The sequence below is a fragment of the Cercospora kikuchii genome, assembly GCF_019650295.1.
Source record: "Cercospora kikuchii DNA, contig_00005, whole genome shotgun sequence".
Taxonomy (NCBI): Eukaryota; Fungi; Ascomycota; class Dothideomycetes; order Mycosphaerellales; family Mycosphaerellaceae; genus Cercospora; species Cercospora kikuchii.
In genome coordinates this window covers 211,500-235,072 of record NW_025408586.1, presented here as the reverse complement: position 1 = coordinate 235,072, position 23,573 = coordinate 211,500, and the positions used below count along the sequence as shown (strand labels likewise).

General features: G+C 51.7%; 10 protein-coding genes across 10 annotated transcripts; 5 read left to right on the top strand and 5 right to left on the bottom strand.

Moving 5' to 3' along the window:
• Window positions 1–3,341: 3,341 nt before the first annotated feature.
• CKM354_000788700 (uncharacterized protein) lies at window positions 3,342–5,260 on the top strand (the record flags this gene model as incomplete). Its single annotated transcript, XM_044803248.1, has 3 exons — window positions 3,342–3,345; window positions 3,399–3,974; window positions 4,032–5,260. 3 exons carry the CDS (start codon window positions 3,342–3,344, stop codon window positions 5,258–5,260), a joined length of 1,809 nt encoding a protein of 602 aa, XP_044659183.1.
• A 100-nt stretch (window positions 5,261–5,360) lies between these two features.
• On the bottom strand, window positions 5,361–7,005 carry CKM354_000788600 (uncharacterized protein; the record flags this gene model as incomplete). The annotated part of the gene is made up of 2 exons (XM_044803247.1): window positions 5,361–5,501; window positions 5,557–7,005. The coding sequence occupies 2 exons, from the start codon at window positions 7,003–7,005 to the stop codon at window positions 5,361–5,363; spliced, it is 1,590 nt and encodes a 529-aa protein (XP_044659182.1).
• Window positions 7,006–8,176: 1,171 nt separating this feature from the next.
• Window positions 8,177–8,688, bottom strand: CKM354_000788500 (uncharacterized protein; the record flags this gene model as incomplete). Its single annotated transcript, XM_044803246.1, has 2 exons — window positions 8,177–8,498; window positions 8,546–8,688. The coding sequence occupies 2 exons, from the start codon at window positions 8,686–8,688 to the stop codon at window positions 8,177–8,179; spliced, it is 465 nt and encodes a 154-aa protein (XP_044659181.1).
• A 308-nt stretch (window positions 8,689–8,996) lies between these two features.
• CKM354_000788400 (uncharacterized protein) lies at window positions 8,997–10,784 on the bottom strand (the record flags this gene model as incomplete). Its single annotated transcript, XM_044803245.1, has 1 exon — window positions 8,997–10,784. The coding sequence occupies one exon, from the start codon at window positions 10,782–10,784 to the stop codon at window positions 8,997–8,999; it is 1,788 nt and encodes a 595-aa protein (XP_044659180.1).
• A 720-nt stretch (window positions 10,785–11,504) lies between these two features.
• On the top strand, window positions 11,505–13,031 carry CKM354_000788300 (uncharacterized protein; the record flags this gene model as incomplete). Its single annotated transcript, XM_044803244.1, has 8 exons — window positions 11,505–11,698; window positions 11,753–11,879; window positions 11,933–12,134; window positions 12,194–12,350; window positions 12,407–12,490; window positions 12,554–12,587; window positions 12,644–12,888; window positions 12,944–13,031. 8 exons carry the CDS (start codon window positions 11,505–11,507, stop codon window positions 13,029–13,031), a joined length of 1,131 nt encoding a protein of 376 aa, XP_044659179.1.
• Window positions 13,032–13,677: 646 nt separating this feature from the next.
• Window positions 13,678–14,604, top strand: CKM354_000788200 (uncharacterized protein; the record flags this gene model as incomplete). Its single annotated transcript, XM_044803243.1, has 1 exon — window positions 13,678–14,604. One exon carries the CDS (start codon window positions 13,678–13,680, stop codon window positions 14,602–14,604), a length of 927 nt encoding a protein of 308 aa, XP_044659178.1.
• Window positions 14,605–14,822: 218 nt separating this feature from the next.
• On the bottom strand, window positions 14,823–16,651 carry CKM354_000788100 (uncharacterized protein; the record flags this gene model as incomplete). The annotated part of the gene is made up of 3 exons (XM_044803242.1): window positions 14,823–15,760; window positions 15,810–16,435; window positions 16,485–16,651. 3 exons carry the CDS (start codon window positions 16,649–16,651, stop codon window positions 14,823–14,825), a joined length of 1,731 nt encoding a protein of 576 aa, XP_044659177.1.
• A 671-nt stretch (window positions 16,652–17,322) lies between these two features.
• CKM354_000788000 (uncharacterized protein) lies at window positions 17,323–18,624 on the top strand (the record flags this gene model as incomplete). Its single annotated transcript, XM_044803241.1, has 2 exons — window positions 17,323–17,974; window positions 18,047–18,624. 2 exons carry the CDS (start codon window positions 17,323–17,325, stop codon window positions 18,622–18,624), a joined length of 1,230 nt encoding a protein of 409 aa, XP_044659176.1.
• Window positions 18,625–19,507: 883 nt separating this feature from the next.
• CKM354_000787900 (uncharacterized protein) lies at window positions 19,508–20,293 on the bottom strand (the record flags this gene model as incomplete). The annotated part of the gene is made up of 1 exon (XM_044803240.1): window positions 19,508–20,293. The coding sequence occupies one exon, from the start codon at window positions 20,291–20,293 to the stop codon at window positions 19,508–19,510; it is 786 nt and encodes a 261-aa protein (XP_044659175.1).
• Window positions 20,294–20,508: 215 nt separating this feature from the next.
• On the top strand, window positions 20,509–21,444 carry CKM354_000787800 (uncharacterized protein; the record flags this gene model as incomplete). Its single annotated transcript, XM_044803239.1, has 1 exon — window positions 20,509–21,444. The coding sequence occupies one exon, from the start codon at window positions 20,509–20,511 to the stop codon at window positions 21,442–21,444; it is 936 nt and encodes a 311-aa protein (XP_044659174.1).
• Window positions 21,445–23,573: the final 2,129 nt, after the last annotated feature.

Genomic DNA, 23,573 nt, shown 5'->3' with positions numbered 1-23,573 from the left:
GAGTGATGCCATGGTCAAGATTTTCATGCACCCATGTTGCGCAGACATGTCAAAGTATACAGCACGAATTGACAGAGGTTCACTTTGATGAGTGCGCAAAGGATTTCATCTTGCCGAGAGAGGATCATCGGCCCGTCCCGTCCGTCACCGGGAAGTCCCGAAGTGAATTTTTTAGCACAAAAGATAAAACCGGACGCAACTCCACCAGACCTACATCGATCGGGCCAAAAACAATTGCTATGCTTTCAAAAAAGCCTGTTCCGAAACGGGGAATTGAACCCCGGCCTTGTCGGGTCTTCATCAGCTGCAGAGTCGAATTCTCGACTGCAACTGTGCGATGAGAGCGACAAATCCTAGCCACTAGACCATTTCGGATCGAATCTCGCCAGAGTTTCTAGCTGATTTGATGTAAGGGACGTCCCATTAGCCAATATGAATGCTATAACTTGACTCATGACAAGGCAACGGAAGTACGGTCTAAAAGCTCGATGTGTAACTGAATATTCTGGTGCTTGATATCATACTAGCACTCAAGTGAGCTTGGGTCGCTGTGGAGGAAAGCAATGCTTAGCATTCCAAGATAATGCTGCATTATACAATTGCTAAACGTCAGATGCCCTTAGTGTAAACCTTTGCAATTTGTGCTCGACCAAGCTATGAACGATGCGTATTGACCCCGTTTGTCTCATTCTTATTATACAACAGACGAAGGAGACTCACAGGCAAACTCCTTTAGAAACATCGAATGGAACAACATGGACCAAATTCGTGCTATCTTCTATATCAGTCTTGGAGAACAGGTTGGAGCACGATACCAAATCCGCCGAGATGCAGATGATCCAGTACGAGAAGTCTGGCCGAATCAGCAATGAAATCTGACCACGACTGGGAACCTGGGTTGGCCCGAACGGAGTTTGCTTTAATCGAAGGTCCTTATACCTGTACACATAACGAGCTCCTGTATGCAGATCGATGCAACACTGGGCGCTACTTAAAGTGCAGTCGTTATCAATGCACCACACTCGATGAAAGGTCCACTGTAGCCACTGTTGCACTGTTTCTTAAGAAGTGGGGACCCTCGCCAACAGGTTCTCCAGAATGGTTCAGCGAGTTGACGTTGGCTCTTGCGTTTCCCAGCACGGATTTCACCATGGCGTGAATGTCATCGTCTGCCCAAAGATGAAGTGATGTAGCTACGGCAGAGTCTTCGTCATTTCGTCAAGCGAGTGGTGGGACTCGCTGCCCTCATAGACCCCAGAGCTTTTCGATCGTGCAAATACGGCGGTCTCCAGTTGAACTTGGATGCTTGGACGTCATCTTTCTTGTTCCTCGTTGGGAGATGCAGTTCGAATCGACACCATGTTTGAGTAGTCGTTCTGTCATGCATTGTGTGGAAATTTTCGAACCATCCTCCAGCGGCAGAAAATTCAGCACACTGCAGTCATAACTCAAAATTTGTTTAGTCGATATTGAGAAGTCGCTCACGCAACCTTACCTGTCTCCGAAAGCGCGATCCTGGGCGAATCAGACTTGCCAAGATCTAGCAACGCCTCGGTATGAGCCCACTGGAAAGTTCGGTGTATAGCTTGTCGGTATGGAGTATTTAGTACAATCGCAAGCAGAGGTCGGCCAGACTTAACGTGTTCATTCTTGTTACGTATCGCTCCATTCGCTGAAGGATGGTCCAAGTGATGTACTTCATATGTCAGCCGTTGGTTTAGCATTTGAAGGAGGAAAGTCTTCCTAGCCAAGGTACAACAAGTATTCGAGATAGCTCGTCGCTGGACGTGTGGAGTGCCAAGCGTTGCTACCCTCAAACAATACGTCCTCTGCTAAGTGTCGCCTTGCATCACAGTACAAAATACACAACATGAGCAAGCGGATCCGGCAGCATGTGTAGGCGAGGCACAGCTGTCCTGCTCTTACGGTGTGGAGTGCTTAATTGCGTCAATACCTCGTTTCTGTCGACGACAACATAAAACACCGTTGCTAAGGATTCTGAGCCGTCTTGGTATGCTGGAACTCGACGATCACATTAGTTTGCCCTGGAAAGCGAGCTGAGCGGAACTCCGAAGCCGGTAGGTTTTCTTCGAACTTAGTACCTCGTGGTCCCGTCTGCGATTCGTGTCCACGTTGTCGCATATACTTCAAGATCAGAACCCGCAAAGGCTCGCCTCAATCTCTGTTCGGCGTAGTGAATGTGTATATGTCGCATACTTTGAGAAACGCATTGAAAATTGCAACCTTGGCCTGGAATCCTTGTGGTTAAGAAGTAAGTATCTTCACAACCCAAAGCTATGTTGAGCATGTCTATTTTATTATCCATATGCTTTCTTCGACCCCATGTCCATGCCTAGCTGGGTCTGCCGAATGCACGAGCTGATTCCAAACATAAATCCTGGTTGCAGCGTGGGTCCTATTTCGAGAGCAGGTAATTGATGGACTTGCAGAACTGTCAAGACAAGATACAGCATCTCGAATTGTCAGAACATTGTCTCATGATAATTTGGCGGACGGCCGGAAGGTCATCCAAAGGTTACTGTCACACTGTAGTAGTGCATCGGAAAGAACGGTAGTTCGTGGGGTCGTGCGCGCTTTCTCGGCACTGCTCAATTTGTTCTTCCGCAACTCCGATCGCATCTGCTTGCCAATCCTCACAAGCACAATTTGATAACAACATATTCGCCGAGTACAAAGGAACTTTGAGGGAACACGCAAGTCAAAGTTTTCCCGCGACACAACTTCACACCCGGCAGTTCGGCTCCACAGTGTTGGTCGTGGCTGTAGAATTGAGTTCGCAGAGGATTCGATTTCGAAGTCACCTTCTTTTTCTGGCGCGGACGCCGTCGAGATGACGTGCGCACTTCTATCAAATCCCTCCATTTCTACTGGCTACCTCAACAATCAACAGGTCTCGGTCTAACCACGCTTCAACTTTCCCGCCGAGAAGACTGGACACACGCTTGGCCAGGCTTGAGCCGATTGCTTCGTGCAACAAGATTGTCTTAGCTCTGCATGCCGAGGCTCTTGCCCTCTTGAGTAGGTCCCCCAGTTAGGGTTGCCGTTCAACCTGGGATTCGCAGACCTTGCAGCCAATGACCAGGACAGGCTATCCTGATACTCGGAGGGACTACCTCGTAAAGGGTATGGATGCTCAATGCAGGGAGCGCACCGGGTCTGGCTACACGAGTGCAACCATGTGGCACTGCGGCGACGTGCGATAACACCATCCCAATCTTGCTTTATTACCCCAGCCGTGTGTCGCGTGGTGCTGTGCTACCCTCTCCCTTCCTTCTTTCTGCTCATCAGGGAAGTGTGTCTTTGCTGCGAAGACCATCAGGATGGGTGAGTACATCCGGTCGCATCCGAGGAAGCATGAACTGACAGCTGTCTTGAAGCAAGCAAGGAGATCACCAGCGACGTCAAGCGCGCACCGTCCGGAGACGAGGAGACTGGATCGGACGACTTGAACCTCTACCACGATGTTTTGGCCGCAGCTGGAGACTATGAGGGCAAGCCGACGCTGGAGGAGCTCAAAACTCTGCGACGAGTGCCAGGCAAGATGCCAGCCATTGCCTACCTCATCTGCTTCGTGGAGTTCTGCGAGCGCGCATCATACTATGGTGTTCAGCAGCTCATCGGCAACTTTGTGAATCGGCCTCTCCCAGAAGGCGGCAACGGATATGGTGCTCCTCCACGAGGCACGCAGGAAACTGCTGGCGCTCTCGGCCTTGGTACCGTAAAGGCCAATGCCGTTTCGCAATCTTTCTCCATGTTGGTGTACTGTCTCCCCATTTTCTTCGGTTGGCTCGCAGATACCCGCACTGGTCGCTTCAGACTCATCTGCTGGGGTGTCGTGGTCTTTGGTGTTGCTCACGTCCTCATGTGTGTCTCTGCTGCGAAGCCTCTGCTCGCAGATGGAAGCGCCAAGACTCCATATCTGCTCTCACTCTACATCCTGGCTGTTGGTGCTGGTAAGTCGATCTGATCAGGGTGAAGGAGGATGTTCACATGCTGACGCTCTGCTGCAGCAATGTTCAAGCCCAACGTGTCCCCACTCCTGCTCGACCAGATGACCACCCGTGTGCCAAAGGTCATCACAGCAAAGAATGGCGAACGAGTGATCGAGGATCCCGAATCGACAACAGAGAGAGTCATGCTTTGGTTCTACCTCCTGATCAACGTCGGAGGCTTCATGGGTGTAGCAACCACATACGCCGAGAAGTATGTCGGTTTCTGGCTCGCATTCCTGCTCCCACTTCTGCTCTACCTACCTCTGCCACTTCTTCTCTGGTTCATGAAGCCACGCCTGATCCACCACCCACCTGGAGGCAACGAGCTCGGTCGCGTCTGTCGCGTTCTTGGAGTCTGCTTCCGCCGCGGTGGTCTCTTCAGAATCGGCAGACACGGATTCTGGGACCTCGCCAAGCCAACACACATCGCCGCCTCCGGACTCAGCATTCAAACTTCATGGAACGACGAATTCGTCGAGGATGTTCGACGAGCTTTCCAGGCTACCGGAATGTTCTGTTTCTTCCCGATTCAGTACATCAACGACAATGGTATCGGTAGTGCTGCCAGCTACTTGTCCACGATGTTGACCACGAATGGTGTGCCCAACGATGTCATCCAGAACTTCAACAGCTTGAGCATTATTCTGAGCGTACCGATTTTCAACTACGGTCTCTACCCTCTTCTCCGCAAGTTGAAGATCCACTACGGTCCTGTTGCTCGTATCACGACTGGTCTTGCCATGTCCTCGGTTGGTGGCGCTGCTTACGCAGTGCTAAACTACTACGCCTACAAGCAATCTCCTTGCGGAGAATACGGCTCGGATAACTGTACTGTTGGAACTGGTGTCGCTCCAATCACGATTTGGTGGATGGCGATTCCCTACGGTCTCGGTGGTGTGTCTGAGATCTTCGTCAACGTCCCAGCATACGGTATTGCCTACTCTCGTGCACCTGCCAACATGAGAGGTCTGGTCTCTGCCATCAATCTACTCAACACTGGTTTCGCATACGCGATTGGTCTGGCTTGCTCATCTGTCATTCGCGACCCATACCTTACTTGGGACTTCGGTGGACCAGCAATCGCCGGAGGTATTGTCACAGTCACGTTTTACTTCCTCTTCCGACACATCGACAAGGAGGAGTACTCGCTCAATGATGCGGAGGAGAATGCTGTGGCGCGAAAGAACTCGATTAACCCAGATGCTGCTGAGATTTCGCATCAGCGCGAGAAGTCGATTTCAGAGTAGAGAAGCTTCGACAGCTAAGTTTAAGAATTTCAGATGTTCAATGTCCTCACCATTTCTACTTTCCATACGCCGGAAACTTCAAATATCGTGTTCAGCCCCTTCAGTGCTTTGCGGTCGAGACATCGTCAATATGTGCCGCCTCGGTATCTTTCTTCTCGTGCTCGGACCCGAAAGAAGAGGTCGTATGCAATGCGCCATCGCCGAAAGCTTGGGCTGTCTCTTCGAGCGTGAAGCCGTGAGTCTAGAATCGCATATCGGTAAGCACGGCTTCTGATCAGTACAAGGCACAAACTGACCTCAGGAAACGTAAAATAAATCACAACCGCCTGCACAGCAATCAAACAGCAAAACACAATATAATACCTCCAAGAAATCGCATCCATGGCCACAGGATTCACAAAGCCATTATACACCAGCACGAGCCCTTGTGTGGAAACGAAAATCGTCGTGCCCTTTGCTCGGAGATAATACGGCAACACTTCCGTGATGTAAAGATTCGGCAGAGCGTTCATGCTGATGTTGTAGCTGATATAATAGAAGAATATCATAGCCAAAACACCTCGTCCGAGCGAAGCTTGTTCGAAATTGCGCTGCTGATTGATAGCGCTGAGGACTGTCCAGATGATGTATGCGAGGAGCATGAAGCCGAGACCGAAAACGAATGTTGGTCTTCGTCGGAGGCGACCGACAAGGAATCCTGCTGCGATGGCTGTTACGAGGTTGTATGCCATTAGTCCGCCGTTGATTTCGAGTTGTTCTCGTGCGCCGGTTATGCCGATGCTGTTGAGAATGAGGTTCAGGTAGTATGAGACGAGGGCGTTACCGCAGAGTTGTGAAGTGATGGCGAGGAACATGACTACAAAGAGTCGATGGCGGTTGGCTTCGGTGCTGATGAAGGCTTTGTAGGAGACTTCTTTGCTTTCTTCGGCTTCGGAGAGGGCGACTCTTATCTCGTTGATTTCGAACTCGACAAGTGCGGCGTATTCTGGGTCGCTACCAGCGTGGTACTTGTTGAGCATTGCCCGAGCTTCATCTTCGCGTCCTTTGCTGACGAGGAATCGCGGCGATTCTGGAATGAAGAATGAAAGTACCACTTGCAGGAGAGGGATGGCGCCTTGGAGTAGGGACGGAAGTCGCCATGCCCAAGTCGACTGTATATCTTGTGTGCCGTATGTCACCCAAGCTGCGATGAGAGCTCCAGTATACCAAGACGGGCCGAACAAAGCAGTGCAGGTAGTTCGGTGAGTCGGGTATGCGAGTTCTGAGACCAGAGTTGGACCGCCGACCAGAGCAATCACAGATCCGCACCCAATGATCAATCGTGCAAGGAAGAACATGGCGTAGTTCTGGGCAGCTGCTTGGAGAGCAGCGCCGATGACGCTGATCAGACATCCGACTCTCAGCCCACCAAGTCGTCCCCATCGATCGTTGAACCATGCCACCACGGGAAATGCGACGAAGTTGCCGAGAGTGTAGGCGTTGGACAGAGCGCCCAGTACTGCTCCTGTTGGAGTATTGAAGTAGTTCCGCCATTGAGGTAGAGACTGCAAGCCGTTCAACAGAGATCCGTCGTAGCCATTGGAGGAGTTCGTCATCATTGGAACTATAAGACATAGATTGAGCAGAACCAGGTGCCGGACCTTCCACCAAGAGGGTTGATTCTGAGGTAGGACATCTTCGAGCTTGGTGTGGCGCATGCCGACCTCGATTGAAGGTCGACCGATACTGCGTGTATGCTGAACCATGACGGACTGGTGCTTGTGGGACCAGGGGAGAGTGGTGAGGATTATAGATCAAAGGCATCTTTAGCTCAACTCAATCCCTCGCCATGATAAGTACACAGCGGTATTCAAGACCGCGTGTGCTTTAGCCTAAACAGCGGGGCGTTTCTTCTACTCAGTTCCTTGTATTTGAGGCTCGCACGCTCATACCACACCAGGCCAAGGCCTCGGCATACGCGCTCATGGTTGTATGTAAAGAATGGGTAGCGATCTCATTCGTTTCGCAAAGCACAATCAACAATGGACTTGGTACAACATTTAGCCTGAAGAGAAGTAGCAGCCGTGTTAAACGCCATGGGACGAGGGCACTGATCATGTCAAGGCGCCAAGAGTGGAGCGGCTATGGGGGTGGTGAGTGCCAAGGTGCGGAGTGACTGCGCCGGTTACCTTGGCTATGTCGTCGGACGGCACTTCGCGTGTCTGTACAGTCTTGTTCAGGTGACACCGTAATTGAGGTTGTTGTTGCAGGATGCTAGCCTTGTTGTCATTCTTTCCATCCTGTATGCGAACAGAGTCTGTGGCGATAGACGTGACTCAAGACAAGCCCGAATCGCCTTGGCGATACTTGGAGAGGACAGGATTTGTTGTCGTCCAGCTCTAAAAACGCTGGTCTGAATCATGCTGTGAGAACGCCTTCTTGAATGGTCTTTTGAGAAGTGTTTCGATGTCTGTTCAATAATAGGGAAGCACAAAATTGCAGCGGCTGTATGGCATCATCATCGGGCTCGCAGTCACTACTGTGTCAGTGTATGGGGATGCAAATGCCCACGCCAGGCTCGCACAAAAGTGATGGGGTGGAAGGAAAAGAAAGGTGCTGAGAGAGGAAGTTGAAGTCGGCTTCCAGGGGCCGGAACGCCGCAGCCGTGCCGAATCCTTGTGTGACCGACTTCACGCCCTACCCGAGACGTAGATCGGCAACACACAACAAACCGCTTCATCACGTTTGATTGAGTAGGAAGATGTGCCGGATCTGGGTAGCCAAAGCTTTGTCATTTAGAAAAGTTGAAACGAACTCCAACGCCTGCACAGGTTACTCTGAGAAAGTCGGGAAAAGTGGCACACCGCTCAAATTTATCGTGACCGAATAGCAACCTGAAATCAGCCGTCTTGCAGCAGCGACCCGACAACGAACCCATCAGTTTTGACGCAAACCGTGCATCTTGTTGAGGTGTTCGTGCAACTTATCGATGCGCTTGAAGCCATTGCCCGGACCACGAGAGCAGCCGGTAACGTGACAGAAGTGAGTCGCAGGCAAATGAGTCTCCATGTGACGCTTGAGGTTCGCCTTTCGAGCGTAGAGATGGGGATCCATGCATATGCCGCATTGAAGAATAGCAGTAGACTGGCGACCTGGCGGGATAGAGGCGATGTCTCGACAGATGATCGTGGCGGGGGCAGTGGAAATCAGAGTCTGCGGCGAAGGCGCAGGGGGCGAGGATTGGGCAGTGTATGAAAACCTGGGGGGAGCCAATCACAGTTAGCCAAGGTGTAAAAAAAAACTCACCCGCCAGCAGCAGCCTCCTCGGGAGGCGCTACTGTCGGTGTCTGATTCCGGATGGCAACCATGACGTTCCAATCATCATCGTTCCAGGTGATGAGGGGGACGAATGGTGAGCTCGAATTGTCTTCTTGCTGCATGTTCTGCATGGTGAGGTAGCGGGCTTGCGGGAAAGGCTGCCAAGAGGGCGACCTTAGCTTGGAGGGTCGAAGTCGTTCGTGATTCGTCGGTTGGGGCAGTGAGCAACGAGGCAACAATGTGCAGATGGAGAGGAAGTGCGAAAGAGGAGCAGATGTGGGAGGAGGGCATGGCTGTGATCTTATGCATCTCTGGAAGGGCGACACTAGTCCCAGCGTCACGTGCCGTGGTTCTGCTTCAGCGCACCGCCTGCCAAAAGTATCGATCGTTGGATTGAACAATGCCTGCCCGAATTCGTTTTTCCCTTCTGTCAGTCCTTTTAATCAATACCGACCTTATCCCAGCTCTCAACTCTGAGACCCTTGCCCTTAGCAACTTGAATGACATTACTAAACCTGCCACCTCTTCCAGTGTTCTGATACGCAATGTCCAGACCATCTTTATGCCTCTTCGCAGCAGTCTTACTGTGCTTTCGCAATTTCTTCCTCGCAACCATAACCGGAACGCTTGATTTCGTGACAAGGTAATTCGAAAATGATCCAAGCAAGACACCCTTCACGGCACTCTGTCCTCGAGAACCGATGATGACCAAGGTCGGCGAGAGAAAGTCGATCACTTCGGTGACCATGTGTCGTGGAGATTTGCAGTGGAAGACCTCCACGACCACGCGGACTTGCAGTCGTGTCTTACGGAGGAGTCTAACGCACCGCTCGGTGATGGTCTCCACGGCCTTCCGTCGCTCTGCATCAGCATTGTTGTACACGCCTCGACTCCTAGAACGAGCGTCGCCGCCAAGACTGGATCTGCTGAGTGGTGAGGGTCCGAGAGTACTCGTATGTGGTTGCACAGTAGTGGGCATGGTTTTCAGTATGGATGCAGTATCTCGAACACTGTCAGCTCCATGACCTAATTGGACGCCTCCATCATCTCCAACAGTATCCTCGTCTGCCGCGTAAACTGCAAAAAGCGTATCGCCATCTCGGAGCACGGTACCAATAGTCCATTCCAGGGCATATTCGGCCTCGGGAGAGATATCTGTAGCGACCAAGTACATTCGCTGGCGCTTCCGTCCATCTTCAGCCTCTCGCTGGAAATGTTCAAAGTCACCTCGCAGGATCTGTCGGATAGCACGATGGGCGGAAGGTGTGCTGTGGACTTGGCTGACAGACAGACTCAGCTTCTGCGCAGCCAGCAGCTCCGAAGCAGATTCATCGTCCGAATGCAATGGCGTACTCGCGCCACTTGGTGCGGCGTCAAATGCTGTGGAAGGATGCACACGCCTCTTCCCATGCGGACTGGTACTGGTCAAGCGCGTCTTCCTCTTGTCTTTGGCAAATGACAATTTGCTCTGTCCCTTGGTGGGGTCCGGCTTGGAGGAAGTAGAGGCATCGTTGTTTTGCTCACGATCCGAATCGGAACTGTCATCACGTACGTTGATCGCTTTTCCAGAAGTAGTCCTGCCTGGGACAGGACGTTTCATGGCCCTACCACGTTTACTGTCATCGCCATCTGTGTCATTGTCGTTGTCCGCATCGGCGTCCGAGTCTGTATCCTGGCGATGCGCGAGCTCCGGAGGATCTTCCTCTAAACGAGTGGCCACATCATCACTCGCATGGCGGGCATGGCTTGAGGCTGCCGAAGGTGTAGGGCTCCCGCTAGGAGTAGTTGGCCGACTACTGGCTCTTCGCGGATCGTTCGGCCCCAGATCTCCAGGTAAAGTATTCGGAGCCGGCGACTTGGGACGTCGCGGGTCCTTTGCTCCAAGATCTCCAGGCAGTGACATTCTGGAACGTGAGGACATTGCAGCTTGCCTTCGCCTTTCTGGCAACGGGTTGCCAAGCTTGTCGTGGGTCCCTCGGCTGGAGTAGTAGTCGGATGCGTGGCGATTGTCACTTTCTGCTGGCGGCGAGACAGGCGGAGACTGCGGCGGAGAGGCTAATGGCGACGAGGTAGCAGGTGCGGTCGAGTGATGGTTTAGTGGCCGGCCAGTCGGTGGGCTGCGCTCGTGTTCTGCCGAGGACGGCGCCGCCGGTGATGATGACGTTGCGGAGTCCTTCTTAGCGGCCTCGTCGACCACGACAGAGGGCGGAGCGGTCTCTTCAGACATGTCTGCTGTTCAGAATGGATGTGTCCACCAGGTCTGCATAAAAGATATGTCGTACGCTTCGGAGTTCTCTTGCAGAAGCAAGCTGCTGTCGTGAAGGACGTGAGGTTCTCAAGCGCCGCAGTGTTTGGTCTTGGCGAGAACGAGTTGAGCTGCTCGGCGAACTTGCCGCGTGGTCAACACAGGCCGAAGTTTGGCTGGGAATCACCTTCTGCCACGTCTCCCAGGAATAGAATGCCTTGACCTCGAATTATACTGGACGTTTCAAGCCAATGGCCGCGCGCTGGTGAACGTCGACGCTATCCAGACCAGGGATGTCTGAACGCCTTTTCGCATCGAACGGGCCCTCAGCCTTCTCGAACACCTCGACGCCCGGCTACTACATCTGCGTCACCCGTCCCCCCCCCCATTCACGTAAGCTGCATGAACTTCCAGCTGGTCGGTCGCATCCGAACAATCGACACACTACCGGCTCACACTATGAGACGGGTTGGTCTAGCCAGGTGTGCAAACGCTGAGGCAGCGCAAATGGCGCCTTGCGAACAGCCTCTTATCCCCAGGTGCTATGGCTGATCACCGGGGCGAGGTAAGCTCAACGCGCACTGGTATATAGTGCTGCGTACAATGAAAATGATCTCTGTGAAACTATACTTTCAACATTACCGAGCAAGAGAGCGCAGCTTTGTCCCAAAACATTCCAAGACTATGTTTTCCCGCACAAAGATGCCACCAATCGCGCCCGGAGACACTCTTTCTAGCTCACCACAGCTCCTCCAGAAGCACACTGTCACAGCTCAAATTCAAGGCCAGTCCATCGTGATACCTCCTCTCGAGTCTCTTCTCCCTCCAGGATGGCCCTTGCATAAAAATGAACATTATGCCGTTGCGAAGCCGATCATTGAGGAGTGGATAACACAGTGAGTGTTGTTGGTAACTATACAGACAGGCTGTATACTGAGTTCGACAACCAGGGTGATCGACGGCAGGAAAAGACAAGCTGCCACAATCATGGCCGACATGACGGGTATAGCCGCATACTTCTATCCACTCATCGAAGACTTGGAGGTTTTTATAGCACTTGCCAAGTTTGTTCACTGGGCATGTCTACACAATCGATCCTGGGGATCAAGCACTGATTGATTTGTACCCAGATCTTCTTCTTCGACGATAGACTTGATGATGGCGACCTCGTGCATGATACCACCCTTGCTAAGCAGTATCGTGAAGACACCTTACAACTGTGCGCACAGTGTTTTCTTCCAGAAGACCATGGGTCACCGAAGCCCACTAGATGGCTCAACGTCAGCTGGATAGAAGAGATTGCCTCTGCGATCACCCCATTACTGGCATATGGTAATCAATCGTCTCCACATGTCGTTCTAAGTAATTGCACTGACTGGAGAAGCTCACAGATCATCGAAGAGCACTCGTGGACGAGATTGACCACTACATCAACGCCTGCGACCTCGAGCAGCGTTATCGAAACAGCGATGACCTTCCATCGGTACAGGAATTCATGATCTTTCGCTACAATAGCGGTGCTTGTGGCCTTGTCTTCGCAACTGGACTGTAAGATATGACTTTGAGTCTCTTGACACTGTGTGCTGATGTACTGACTGTTACAGACCACTGATGATAAATAACCTCTCCGCCAAAGATCTCAAGCTGGCTGGCGAAATATCCTGGCTGGCAAATTGGCTGGTCCTATAGTACGTCCTCAGTCTTCTCACTTGTTTAACAAACTCTTAGAATTCCACTGACGATATCAAAAGCCCGAACGAGCTGATCTCTTTGAAAAAAGAACTGGTACCTTCACCCAACCCCAGTCCTTCATATTCCGCGCGCTGACTTCAAGTTGCTAGGCCAGCGGCCAACTAGAAAATCTGATCCCAACACTCGCTGCCAGCGAAGGCAGACAATGCGATATGCAATCTGCCGTTAATCGCACCACAAGATATATGCAAGCAGCTGGAATCGAGTTGGATCTCGCTGAATGCAAGTTATTAGCGACTCTTCATCACAGTCAAGCGTCGTCAGAGAAAGTTGCACAGTTCAGCAAGCTTGTTTACATCTACAAAAGCTTGATTCTGGGGAATTTGAAGTGGCAGTAAGTGGGGAGACGCGGACTTTGTGATTGAGGAGCAGTGTTCTAACGATGACAGTTACGAATCGGCGAGATATGGCGTTGCTGCAGATTGCCACGAAGTTGGAGGGGCAATCTCGTATGATGTCCGTGTTGGAGATCCGTAAGATGAAAATTCTGGACGGCGACGCATTCGAATATGACAGTTATGATCGACGCAAAGCGCAAGCTTTGTTCTCGCCGTCTTGCACATCCCCAAAACTCCTGCGTGCAACTTCGGCATTCGTCCCAAAACCGGAGCCTGTGTGGTGTGATGATCTACTTCCACTGATCTCACCCATAAGGCTGACTGTGGCAGCATTAGCCGATGGTCATGGGGCTTTAAGATTCGGTCTTCTAGCTGCTGGCGCACCGAAAAGCAAGCTTTGCCAGCGTTGTGGCAAACTTTCTCCAATTCAATGGAGCCGAACACTCGATAATGGGAGCACGAATCGTGCACGATCTCGTTCCTCCAAAACAAACGATAAGGCACATGGAATTTGCCGCTGTCGTGCCGAATTTGGCTTGATGCGACATAGCCAGCCGCTTTTAAAGTTCACTTGGCCTCATGTCAACGTGAAGGAATGGCGCCATGCAATTTCTTGCCCCTCAGCCACAGATCACAAAAATGCAGCCACAACGATCTGGAAGTCAAGAATGGCGAGACGCAGTAGAACTTGATGAAAGGTCATCATCGGTTCTTCGCAATCGTCTATCCTCTTCACTCCCATTCTTTCCACCAACGCTCATTAACCCACACTCATTTTTTCAAAGATGCATTTCACTACACTCATTACCACAGTATCCCTTCTCTCAACAGCTTCTGCTCACGCATATCATCGCCATCATCGCCGAACGACATCAGATCCTCGTGTCTGTACAGTCCTCAGCAATACCGATCGTCCTGGAAATGATTATTTCCGAGTCAAGACTGTAACCTTTGAAGCCTGCGCAGCTGCTTGCACAGCAGATCTCCGCTGTGTGACAGCCCAATTTCGCAAAGACAATCAATTCTGCTACTTCAAAGAGGCTAGCAGTGATCCTGTCGCGGACACCAATGTCGATACTGTAGATTGCTCTGGCAGCATCTTGCCCGAGACCACGACTACGACTACGACGGCTGGAACTACTTCGACGAGTACTACTACTACTTCCACGGGTAGCGCTACATCGACGACTACTACTTCGACGATCACTGCTTCGACGACCACCGCTTCTTCCACAACCACTGCTTCTTCCACGACTTCTGCTTCGACGACCCCCGCTTCGTCTACAACGTCTGCTTCAACGACCACCGCTTCGACGACCACCGCTTCTTCCACGACCACTGCTTCTTCCACGACTTCTGCTTCGACTAACGCTTCCTCGACAACTACCGCTTCCTTGACGACTACTGCATCCTCAACTACCAGTGCTTCTCCAACAACCAGCACTACTCTGGCCACAAGCACCACGACACGGCCTAGCACTACAACAACCGCACAAGCTACTACCACGACAAAGTCAAAGGCTACGTACAAGGCAACTCCAACAACGAAAGCGGTATATACGACTAAGAAGGCCGTCACGACAAAGTGCACAACGAAGTTCAAGACCACCACCAAGGCAAATAAGCCTTATGCTACGACTAAGGCGAACAAGCCTTATGCTACGACTAAGGCGAAGAAGCCATATGCCACGACTACGAGGAGGCATTACTAAAGAATCAACGCGGTTCATCGGTGTGCGAGAGTGAGACTTCCATCAATAATGCCGAAATTTGCTTGCCGTACATAGCTTCGTATAATACAAGGCTTACAGGCACACAGCATGGGCTGTCGTAATCTATCATCCCTCAAACGTCAATGCCACAATGCCCGGCATCATCTATTCTGCTCTGCTCCGCACGACCCAGATCTCCCATGATTGCTCTTTCTGGTTCAGAGGTACTCATCCTCATCCCTATCGTCAAAAACCCAATGCTCGCTCACCGCAATCCTATCCATTTCCGTCTCGGCGCACTCAAGCGCAAGTTTCTTCATCTTCACCACAGCCTCCTTCGCTGCTTCGTGGTGATCATTGGGCACCCAGCCTTCTGGTCCGATGCCGAGCAACTCTTTAGTCTCTTTCATTTGCTCTTCAGCTTCACGTTCCGAATCGTCCAGACGCAAACACTCTTCTTCTTCGGCTTCAGAGAAGGACATTGGACATCGGGCGCCTGGGGCGTTGGAGAATTTCTCCCAATGCTGTTTGAGAAAGACGAGAGTAGATCGTAATGGAATGTTGTCCCCTTGCCAAGGGGCGCTGGCCAGATTGAAGAGCTTACGTCGACCAGTGGAGTATGGGTATCTCAGTGCCTCGAAGTGAAGAGGGTTTCTCTCGGCAGTTTGTGTGATATATTCGTAGTGGAGCTCCCGCTCGCGGAGGATTGCCAGCTGTTCAGCTTGTTCGTCTTCGGTCATGCTTTCCAAATTCGTGGGTAAGCGAGGCGTTTCAAGGGCTTTTGAGACCGGGTCACGAGAGTTGTTGAGGTCTTCTGGGACACCTGCGTTCAACAGCGCTGGAAAAACAACGCTATGCTGCCAGTCGATGATTGACGTGATTGCGAAATCCGGAGATTCAAAGATGTTGGCGGGTCGTAGATCCGGGTGCCTCAACGTGGGCAGCAATGAGTTGTTGTTGTCGTCGCGCGGGAGAATGTGCTCCGTGATACTGAGATACTTCTCGAGGCTGTCGATGTGAGTCGCCGGTGACTGCGGCTCGAGATTGAAAGTTTCTCTGCGTATTCGATCGAACGGCAGCAGTGGACGACCATGTCCCCGCAAGTACTCGATCTCTTTACTAGCGCCGCTGTCCAGAACTTGCTCAGCTTCTCTGACTAGTAACAATCAGCGCCCCGCTCTTGTGTAGAGAGGTCATCAGCTTACATGGTCCACGATCAATCGAGAGCTCAACCCGCTTCCCATACCACAGGTCTTGAGCAACACTGGGTCCAACCACAAGCGAATCTGAAGTCTCGTCGATATGCGGATCTATCGCAATGCCGGGAATGCCAGCAGGAAGGTCCCGCCTGAAAAACAAGCTTCCGCTGGCAGGAAATGATATAGCACCAATACGGCACTCGAGGTCGACGAGACTCTCGACGAACTTACGTCGCTGCTCAGAAACCATATCAAACCAGATGGAAGAGAGCTGCTGACCACGGCTGTATTCCATGAACATGTATTCAACGCCGGCAGCATTGTCGCTTGTTGCCGAGTACGCGTAGACCGTTGGCACCGACAGTCCCTTGGAGTGGAGGAAGTCTAAGGTCGCTGCTTCGCTGGCAACTAGCAGGCGACGAGGTTGAAGGGAGGTATATGGTATGCGAGCTACCAGTGAGAAGCCGTCTCGCATGCGAATGAGGAAAGCCCGGTTGCCAGCTCCTTCGCCAAGCTTGTCAAAATAGACAATGTCTTTGACATCCCGTGAGACAGCCTCAGCAGCTAGCTTCTTCAGCTCGAACACATTGAAGACACGCTTGCGTTCCTCGAAGCGCTTCTTTTCGTTGTATCTGTGCAGATTCGTGAGTCCAGAGCGAATAGACAAAATGTGGAACTGACAGCCACCTGCCAGAAGTATACTGGAAAAGTCGCTCGAATTCTTCTCCTGTAGCCGGATAGCGCGCGATGGATCCGCTGACTGCTGTGTTATAACATGCACGCGATTTCGAGCAGCTGGACCGCAATATCGATGTTACAGGACCTACGTTAGCAGTCAATCGGGCCATGACAAAGATGGCTGTTCATGGGCGACTTCCGCGGCTTTAACTTTACACCTATGCCTATGAGATGAGACCGGATCATGGGTAGTCTCTCATTCGCGTCTTCATCGAGCCCTCAGATGGAGTTCGATTGAATGCAGAAGTGTTGCGTGAGCCACAGGAACAGAAAGCAAGGGCAGGAGGTGAAGAGGCTTGAAGCGCTGATCTTGGCGTTCGGCAGCTCCCAACTTCAAACTCCGGACTTCCAAACATCATCCTCATCTGCTTCACATTGCCGTCCATCTCACGACCATCGACTTCAGATCATCTTGAGTCATAGCAACTGGTCCCCGCGACTTCGAGGTCCTTCAAGCATCGTCTGATGTCTCGTCCGAAGAGTCGCTCGGCCTTCACAGAGAGTCCGAAGCTCATGCAGCATACCATCGGCTGGCGGGGAGAAGTGCCATTCAAAGAGCGTTTCGCGACGAAACACCCTTCCACAGCATCAACTCCTCATTGTAATATAAATAAGTATCCACAGCCAAGTCTCCCGATGGCTGAAAGGGTCCCGTCCGATTTCTCATACTTTCCATCTCTTCAACGCTCTCTCACATCCCCCCCCCCCCCCCCCCCCCCCCCCCCAAAACACACCTCTCTTCCCATAGTCTCCAGCAACTGACTCTAGCTCCTCCTCCATCATGACCGACCCCCGCACAGGCAGCGCCTGGATTCTTCCCGCCGAGAAATTAAACTCCATCTACGCGCATCTCGGCAGCATCTCCAACCTCTGGAACAAGAAATGGTCCTTTCCGGCAAGCAAATCGCTGTACCCATTCCATGACGGCCTCTACGAAGACTTTGCTCCAATTTTCGAGTCCTTGATCTCCAAAGACATCCACGATGGCTACACAGATGCTTACACTCGCGAGTTCATCCCTACGGCGGAAAGATTAGTCGCTGAAGCAGATGAGAAGTTGGCAAAAGGAGAAAGCAAGGAAGAGGCGGTCAAGATCTACCTTCGTGCGTGCGCGGTCTATCGGATAGCGAGGTTTCCGTACATCAATTCGGACTTGAAGAGGGAGGTTTATGCGGCGCAGAAGAAAGCGTATCTGAAAGCTGCGGCGTTGTTTGAGGCTCCGATCGAAGATATTGAGATTGAGCACACGGCCGGGATTGCAGGGAAAGACGAAGGGGATAAGGTGCCGTTGTACGTTCGCGTGCCGAAAGATGCGAGCAGTGAGAAGCCAGCACCAGTGGTATTGTTGATGTGTGGGTTGGACGGACATCGGCCAGACAATACTGTGAGAAGTGATGAGTTCTTGAAGAGAGGTTGGGCGAGCGTTATTGCAGGTAAGTATGATCAGGAAGCAGGCCTGATCGTGTGCTTCGCCGGAGGCAGAGCTGACAGTGCCGAATGTATAGACATCCCCGGCACGGCCGACTGTCCTGCGCTGCGCTCTGATCCAACAAGTGCCGACCGTCTCTGGACCTCCGTCCTGGACTGGATCTCCACGCAACCTCACCTCGATTCTCGCAAAGTCCTTGTCTGGGGCCTTTCGGCGGGTGGTTACAACGCCACTCGTGTGGCGCATACTCACGCCTCCCGCATCATAGGCTCCGTAGCCCAGGGAGCCGGAACACATCACTTCTTCAGTCGAGCTTGGTTAGAGAAGGCCGCCAATCACGAATATCCTTGGACAGCTCTGCCTGCACTGCGTGAGAAGTTTGGATACGAAACTGAGGATGCAATGTTGGACAACGCGCAGATGGAGTGGAGCTTGGTGGATAACAAGATTGTCGAGATGCAGAGCTGCAGGTTATTGATGGTGAACGGAACACACGATGGACTGATGCCGATTGAGGACAGTATGTTGATGATGGAGTACGGAAGACCAAAAGAAGGACGATTCTTCACCGGCTTGTTGCACATGGGATATCCGCCCGCGAACGGTAGCGTGTACCCGTGGATGGAAGAGGTGATGAACAGTGTGCAGTCGTAGACAACAGGAAATTGAGTTTCGGATCAAGGCCCGCGAGTGAGCTGCTATCTGCAGATGAATACTTGAGCTCAACGCGTGGCGCTCTGTGAGTTGAATGCTATTGCAGCGGCCCCAAAGTAGCATTCCACGCACATGTGTGTGCTTCCGACTGGACTTCGTGGGATGCGAATCACATGCTGACACCTCCACGCATCCTGACCTCGGCTTGCCACGTTGCTGACTGTCATGCACAATCTGCGACACTGCAGCTACCCTGAGCTCGACGTGATGCCCAAGCGAAGCACATGAACGTCGACGGCGCTTCTCGTCCAGACTTCGCGCCTGCAGAGAGTGTGGCTCATGTGCTACCCTGTAGGCAGGCGGATTGACATGTACTGTCGATCTGTATTGACTGTAGGCCTTGGTCATCTTCTGCTCTGCTGCATCCATCCCTCTTCCTTCACAATCCCCAGCTACGCAAGAATGACTTCGACTGCGCAGAGGGCTTTCAATCAACTGTCATTGACCAGACTGCCGTGTTCCTCGCCGTTGCGCTTAGGCAAGAGTGTTGCGCAGTCAAGAACCAGGCCTGACGCTGGTGAACGGCGACAAACGGAGCCGGTGAGGTCCGACGTGGTTGGTGCCAAGAATGGAGAGAGGTATACTATCCCTTGGACCATGAAGATTTGCATGAAATACTGTACTCACAGCTCTTGTCCAATCCAGTCGAGACACCAGTAGAGACGACCACGATCTCGGCAAACACAAGCACAGCTCTGAAGAGCTAGTTTGGTGGAAAGTCGCGGCGCTCGAATCGCCAGAGCTTGTTGAGTCCTTTCGGAAAAAGGATACACACCAGAGCCAGTCGATAGGTCGGAGTTAACGAGGAATGAGGCCAGGCCATTCAGTCGTCCCAGGGCATTTTGAGAATATGTGAACCTGGGAGTGCACCTTGATTGTAGTACTCGGTGCGCTGTTTCCTCTTCGCCTCTATCTTCTCCTCATGCCGTCTCCTCAGCTCCTCGATCTTTGCACTCTTCTTCTTACGTCGTCGCGATTGCTGCTCTGCCACCTTTTCTGTCTCAACAAGCTTCGCATCGATGACTGCCCTTTGTTCTGACGATAACACCCAATGCTTATTCAAGATTCTTCTCTTCCAATCTGCGACCTTGGACCAGTGTACCGCTTCCTCATTGGTATCTTTGACCAATCCAAGACGAAGGGTAATGAGCTGGCGAGATTGATTATAGCTCTCCACCTTTCCTTCAGCGATGATGACTGTGCCCATGTCGACTCTCGCTTTGCCAATAATCACGACAGGCAATCCAAAGTGTGACATGACTTCCACATTGTCAAGACTTGTCTTGGTAGAGTAGACCGCTCCGTTCTGCTCCCGATATGCCACTGGCCGCTCCAACTTGACTTCGATGTTGGCGCCACTCCCATCGTCGACAGTCATGAGGATGTATTTCCCTCCGGCCACTTGATCAACCTGACACACAAATCCGACAATTCGCACGAACTGTATGGGGTAATTCAGCCAAAACCAGACATTTTGCCCGCGGAAGCCAGGCTCTTCACGTAGCTTGTAGACATCGGCGATGGAGAGCTTGTTCCAGCGAAACCAGGTTGGCGAAGCATCGAAGTAACGTGCAGCGTACTGTTGAACAACCGAGGGAGCGGTGGTCATGTCATCGTCGTGTATGTAGAGTGGATACACTGTGATGGATGGGGAAAGATGTTTACAGTGTCGAGGCGGAAAGTGCGTCATCGTCAACGCGTCCGCGTCAAACACGAAACTTACGCGTTCACAACTTCCACTTCCAGTCCACTTCCAACCAACTGCCTGTATTCCATATCGACATCGAGTCCCCTTGAGCCGACACTATCATCGCCGCCGCCATCATGCCCAAACGCAAGGAGCAAGCTGAGGATATCTCTCTCGAAGACGAGGAGGAAGTGTCCGCCGGCTCCGCTCCCACCTCCATCAATCCATACCATGTCCTCGATCTTCCTCCGGACGCCCCGGCCGACGAGATCAAGAAGGCCTACCGTCGCGCAGCTCTCAAATCGCATCCCGACAAGGCGTCGCCCGATCAAAAAGATGCCGCACACCAACGCTTCCAAGAAGTCGCATTCGCATACGCCATCCTCTCCGATGAACGTCGGCGAAAACGCTACGACACCACAGGGCGCACAGAAGAGAGCCTCGACATCGAAGACGATGACTTCGACTGGACAGATTTCTTCCGAGCACAATTTGCAAATGTGGTGACAGAAGAGAGGATCAATGACTTCGCGGGAAGTTACAAGGGTAGCGAAGAGGAGAAGCGAGATCTGTTGAAGGCATATGAGCAGTGTGAAGGGAGAATGCAGAAGATCTACCAGACGGTCATGCTGAGTGATATGACGGAGGACGAGGACAGATTTCGTGCGATTATTGACGAGGCAATTGAGACTGGAGAGGTTGAGGCCTATCAGAAGTATCTAGGGGAGACGGAGAAGCAGAGGGAGAAGAGAATCGCTCAAGCGAGGAACAATAAGGAGAGCGAAGCTGGGGAGGCGAAGGCTGCAGAAGAGGAGATCAAAAACAAGAAGAAGGGCAAGGGGAAGAAAGAGAATGGTGGTGGAGGCTTGGGAGATCTTGCTGCATTGATTCAACAGAGGCAAAAAGGGCGTGAGCAGAACTTCTTCGATCATCTGGAGGAGAAGTATGCACCGAAGGGCAAGAAGGGGAAAGCTTCAGCGATGGATGAGCCGCCTGAAGAGGCTTTTGCTGCGAATCGGAAGAAGGCAGATACCGTGGAAGGTGCCAGGAAGAAGGCTAAGACCAAGAAGTGAGCAGCGATCTGCTCTTCTGACTGAATTTGATGACAGACTGTACTGATAAGCATGGCGTTCGGGCGCAGTGATACCCAGATCGCACACTGGGAACCCCAAAATAAAATTGTGAATTTGAATACAGAAGCCAATACTACAGGGCTACTTTGATGCTCCCATTTCCCGATCTCCTACCTGAATTCATGCGTATGGCACTCCCCATCTATCCCCTACTCCGCTCAAAATCACGTATGGCATCATGCCATCTTGCCTGAATCCGGACGCCTCATATCCTTCATTGTCCCGCACATGGTCTCGTGTAAGATGAGCTGTTTGACAATCTCAGTCAAAAGTAAGGCTTGAAAATTGGCACTAATATTAATACCGTCAAAATATCCTCCTTCCAAGGATCTGCCTTGGCCTAGCGGTAAACTCATAAGTCGCGGGCATATCTGCCAGCGCCTAGTACTCCACAAGCCTCTTCGGGATAGTTCGAAGGCTTTCGATGGACCTTCGAGAGAGCTTTGATGTGCGAGCTGTACTGCTCAGCCAAGGAAGATTCTTTTGCCTCACCGTTCCCTATGTTTCATCACAAATGAAGCATGCTGAATCTTCCTTGATCAAACCCATGCATCGTACCAGCCCACACGTACTGCAGGAAAACCTCTATCCCTCAACGATCGTTCCTCGTCTAGCGGTCTGCTAGGTGAATCGCCAGCAACCATGTTGGCTTCTAGCCTACAGCGATAGTTGGGGATGATCCTAGGCCTGCACAAGCCTGTGTCGTAGCCTTTCTAACGCTGAAGCTATGTCAAGAACATTTGTTTTGCATTTTTTGGCCTTCTTTTTCTGCTTGAACTTTGGCTTCCCTCTCTGAAAGTCTTTTTTCTTGTTTGCTTCCTCTTCCGCATCGACAGCAGATGGGACTGCATATGAGAACGAAAGATCCTTACTCCCAACAGTAATCCTTGGTCAAGCGGTCGGCTCAGTGAGTCGCCTGTAGACATACTTGTTTGGCGCTTGACCACTTCGAATATACTCAACATTGCCAAAATATTCGGTCGTTCGACTTGAGCTTTTGTTGCAACGCTGAAAGTATTCACGCTCCTTACATACCCACCAACAATTCTTCTCGGGTCGCTTTGCAGCCCACGGCCATGTCGTACTCGAGCCATTTTTTGACCACTTGTCTGAGCCTCGTTACCCTGGCCACCACTGTAATTGCCGCCTACCCTGCAGGGCTCATATTGGAGTTCGGACCTCCTCCCCCACCGATCAGCCTTGGTCTAGCGGTCGAGCCAGTAAGTCGTCATGCCCGATGCTTGGACAATGATAAGGGTGCCTCTCGGATATCGCGAGCTCAACAGAGCTCGACGAACAATCCAGAGCTGTCTTCCGGTCCTGGTTGGGGCTGATTGGTCCGTCTTTTGCCAATCACCAAGGCGCTCAGGATGTTGTTATGTTCTTTTGAAACTTTTCGCTTTTGCAAGTCTGGTTCGCTTGCATGGGGAATATTCCTTGTACCCCCTTCGAAGTTGAGAGTTTCATGCAGGAACCAGATTTCTGTTCGTCCAACTATCGGCCATGGTTTAGTGATATGCTCAGTGGGTCATTTCCGTTCTGGCAGAATGCTTGAGATGTTTCGGTTCTAGATCGCTTCGCCATGGCACTGTGCAACGACATAAGAAGGGAGGACAAAACTGCCCCACTGGATCATTGACAGATTGTTTTGCTCCATTCCGATGGCACAGCGCGGTCGTCTCAATTATCCGTGGTGGAAACGAACACCCAGTCGCTCTCTCACTTCGAATATTTTGCCAAGCAAGCCCTCAAACAGTCGTCGCTTAGCCTCCTGAGTGATCTCACCAGAACTCCACGCAGTACTCTCTCACAACGACCTCTCCACCCCATCCTCACAACTCAATCTCAATCTCCCCCGTCGCAGGCCGACTCTGACAAATAAAGATCCCTTGTGGCCGATCTCCCTCCGGACCATAAACTTGGCCTTTCAAAATCTTCACCTCGCAAGATCCACACATCGCACTTCGACACCCATATTTAGGTTTCAGTCCAGCTTGTTCCGCAAGTTGCAGTATTGTAAGGTTGTCTTTTGCATGCCATGTGGTTTGGACATTGGATTTCGTGAAGAG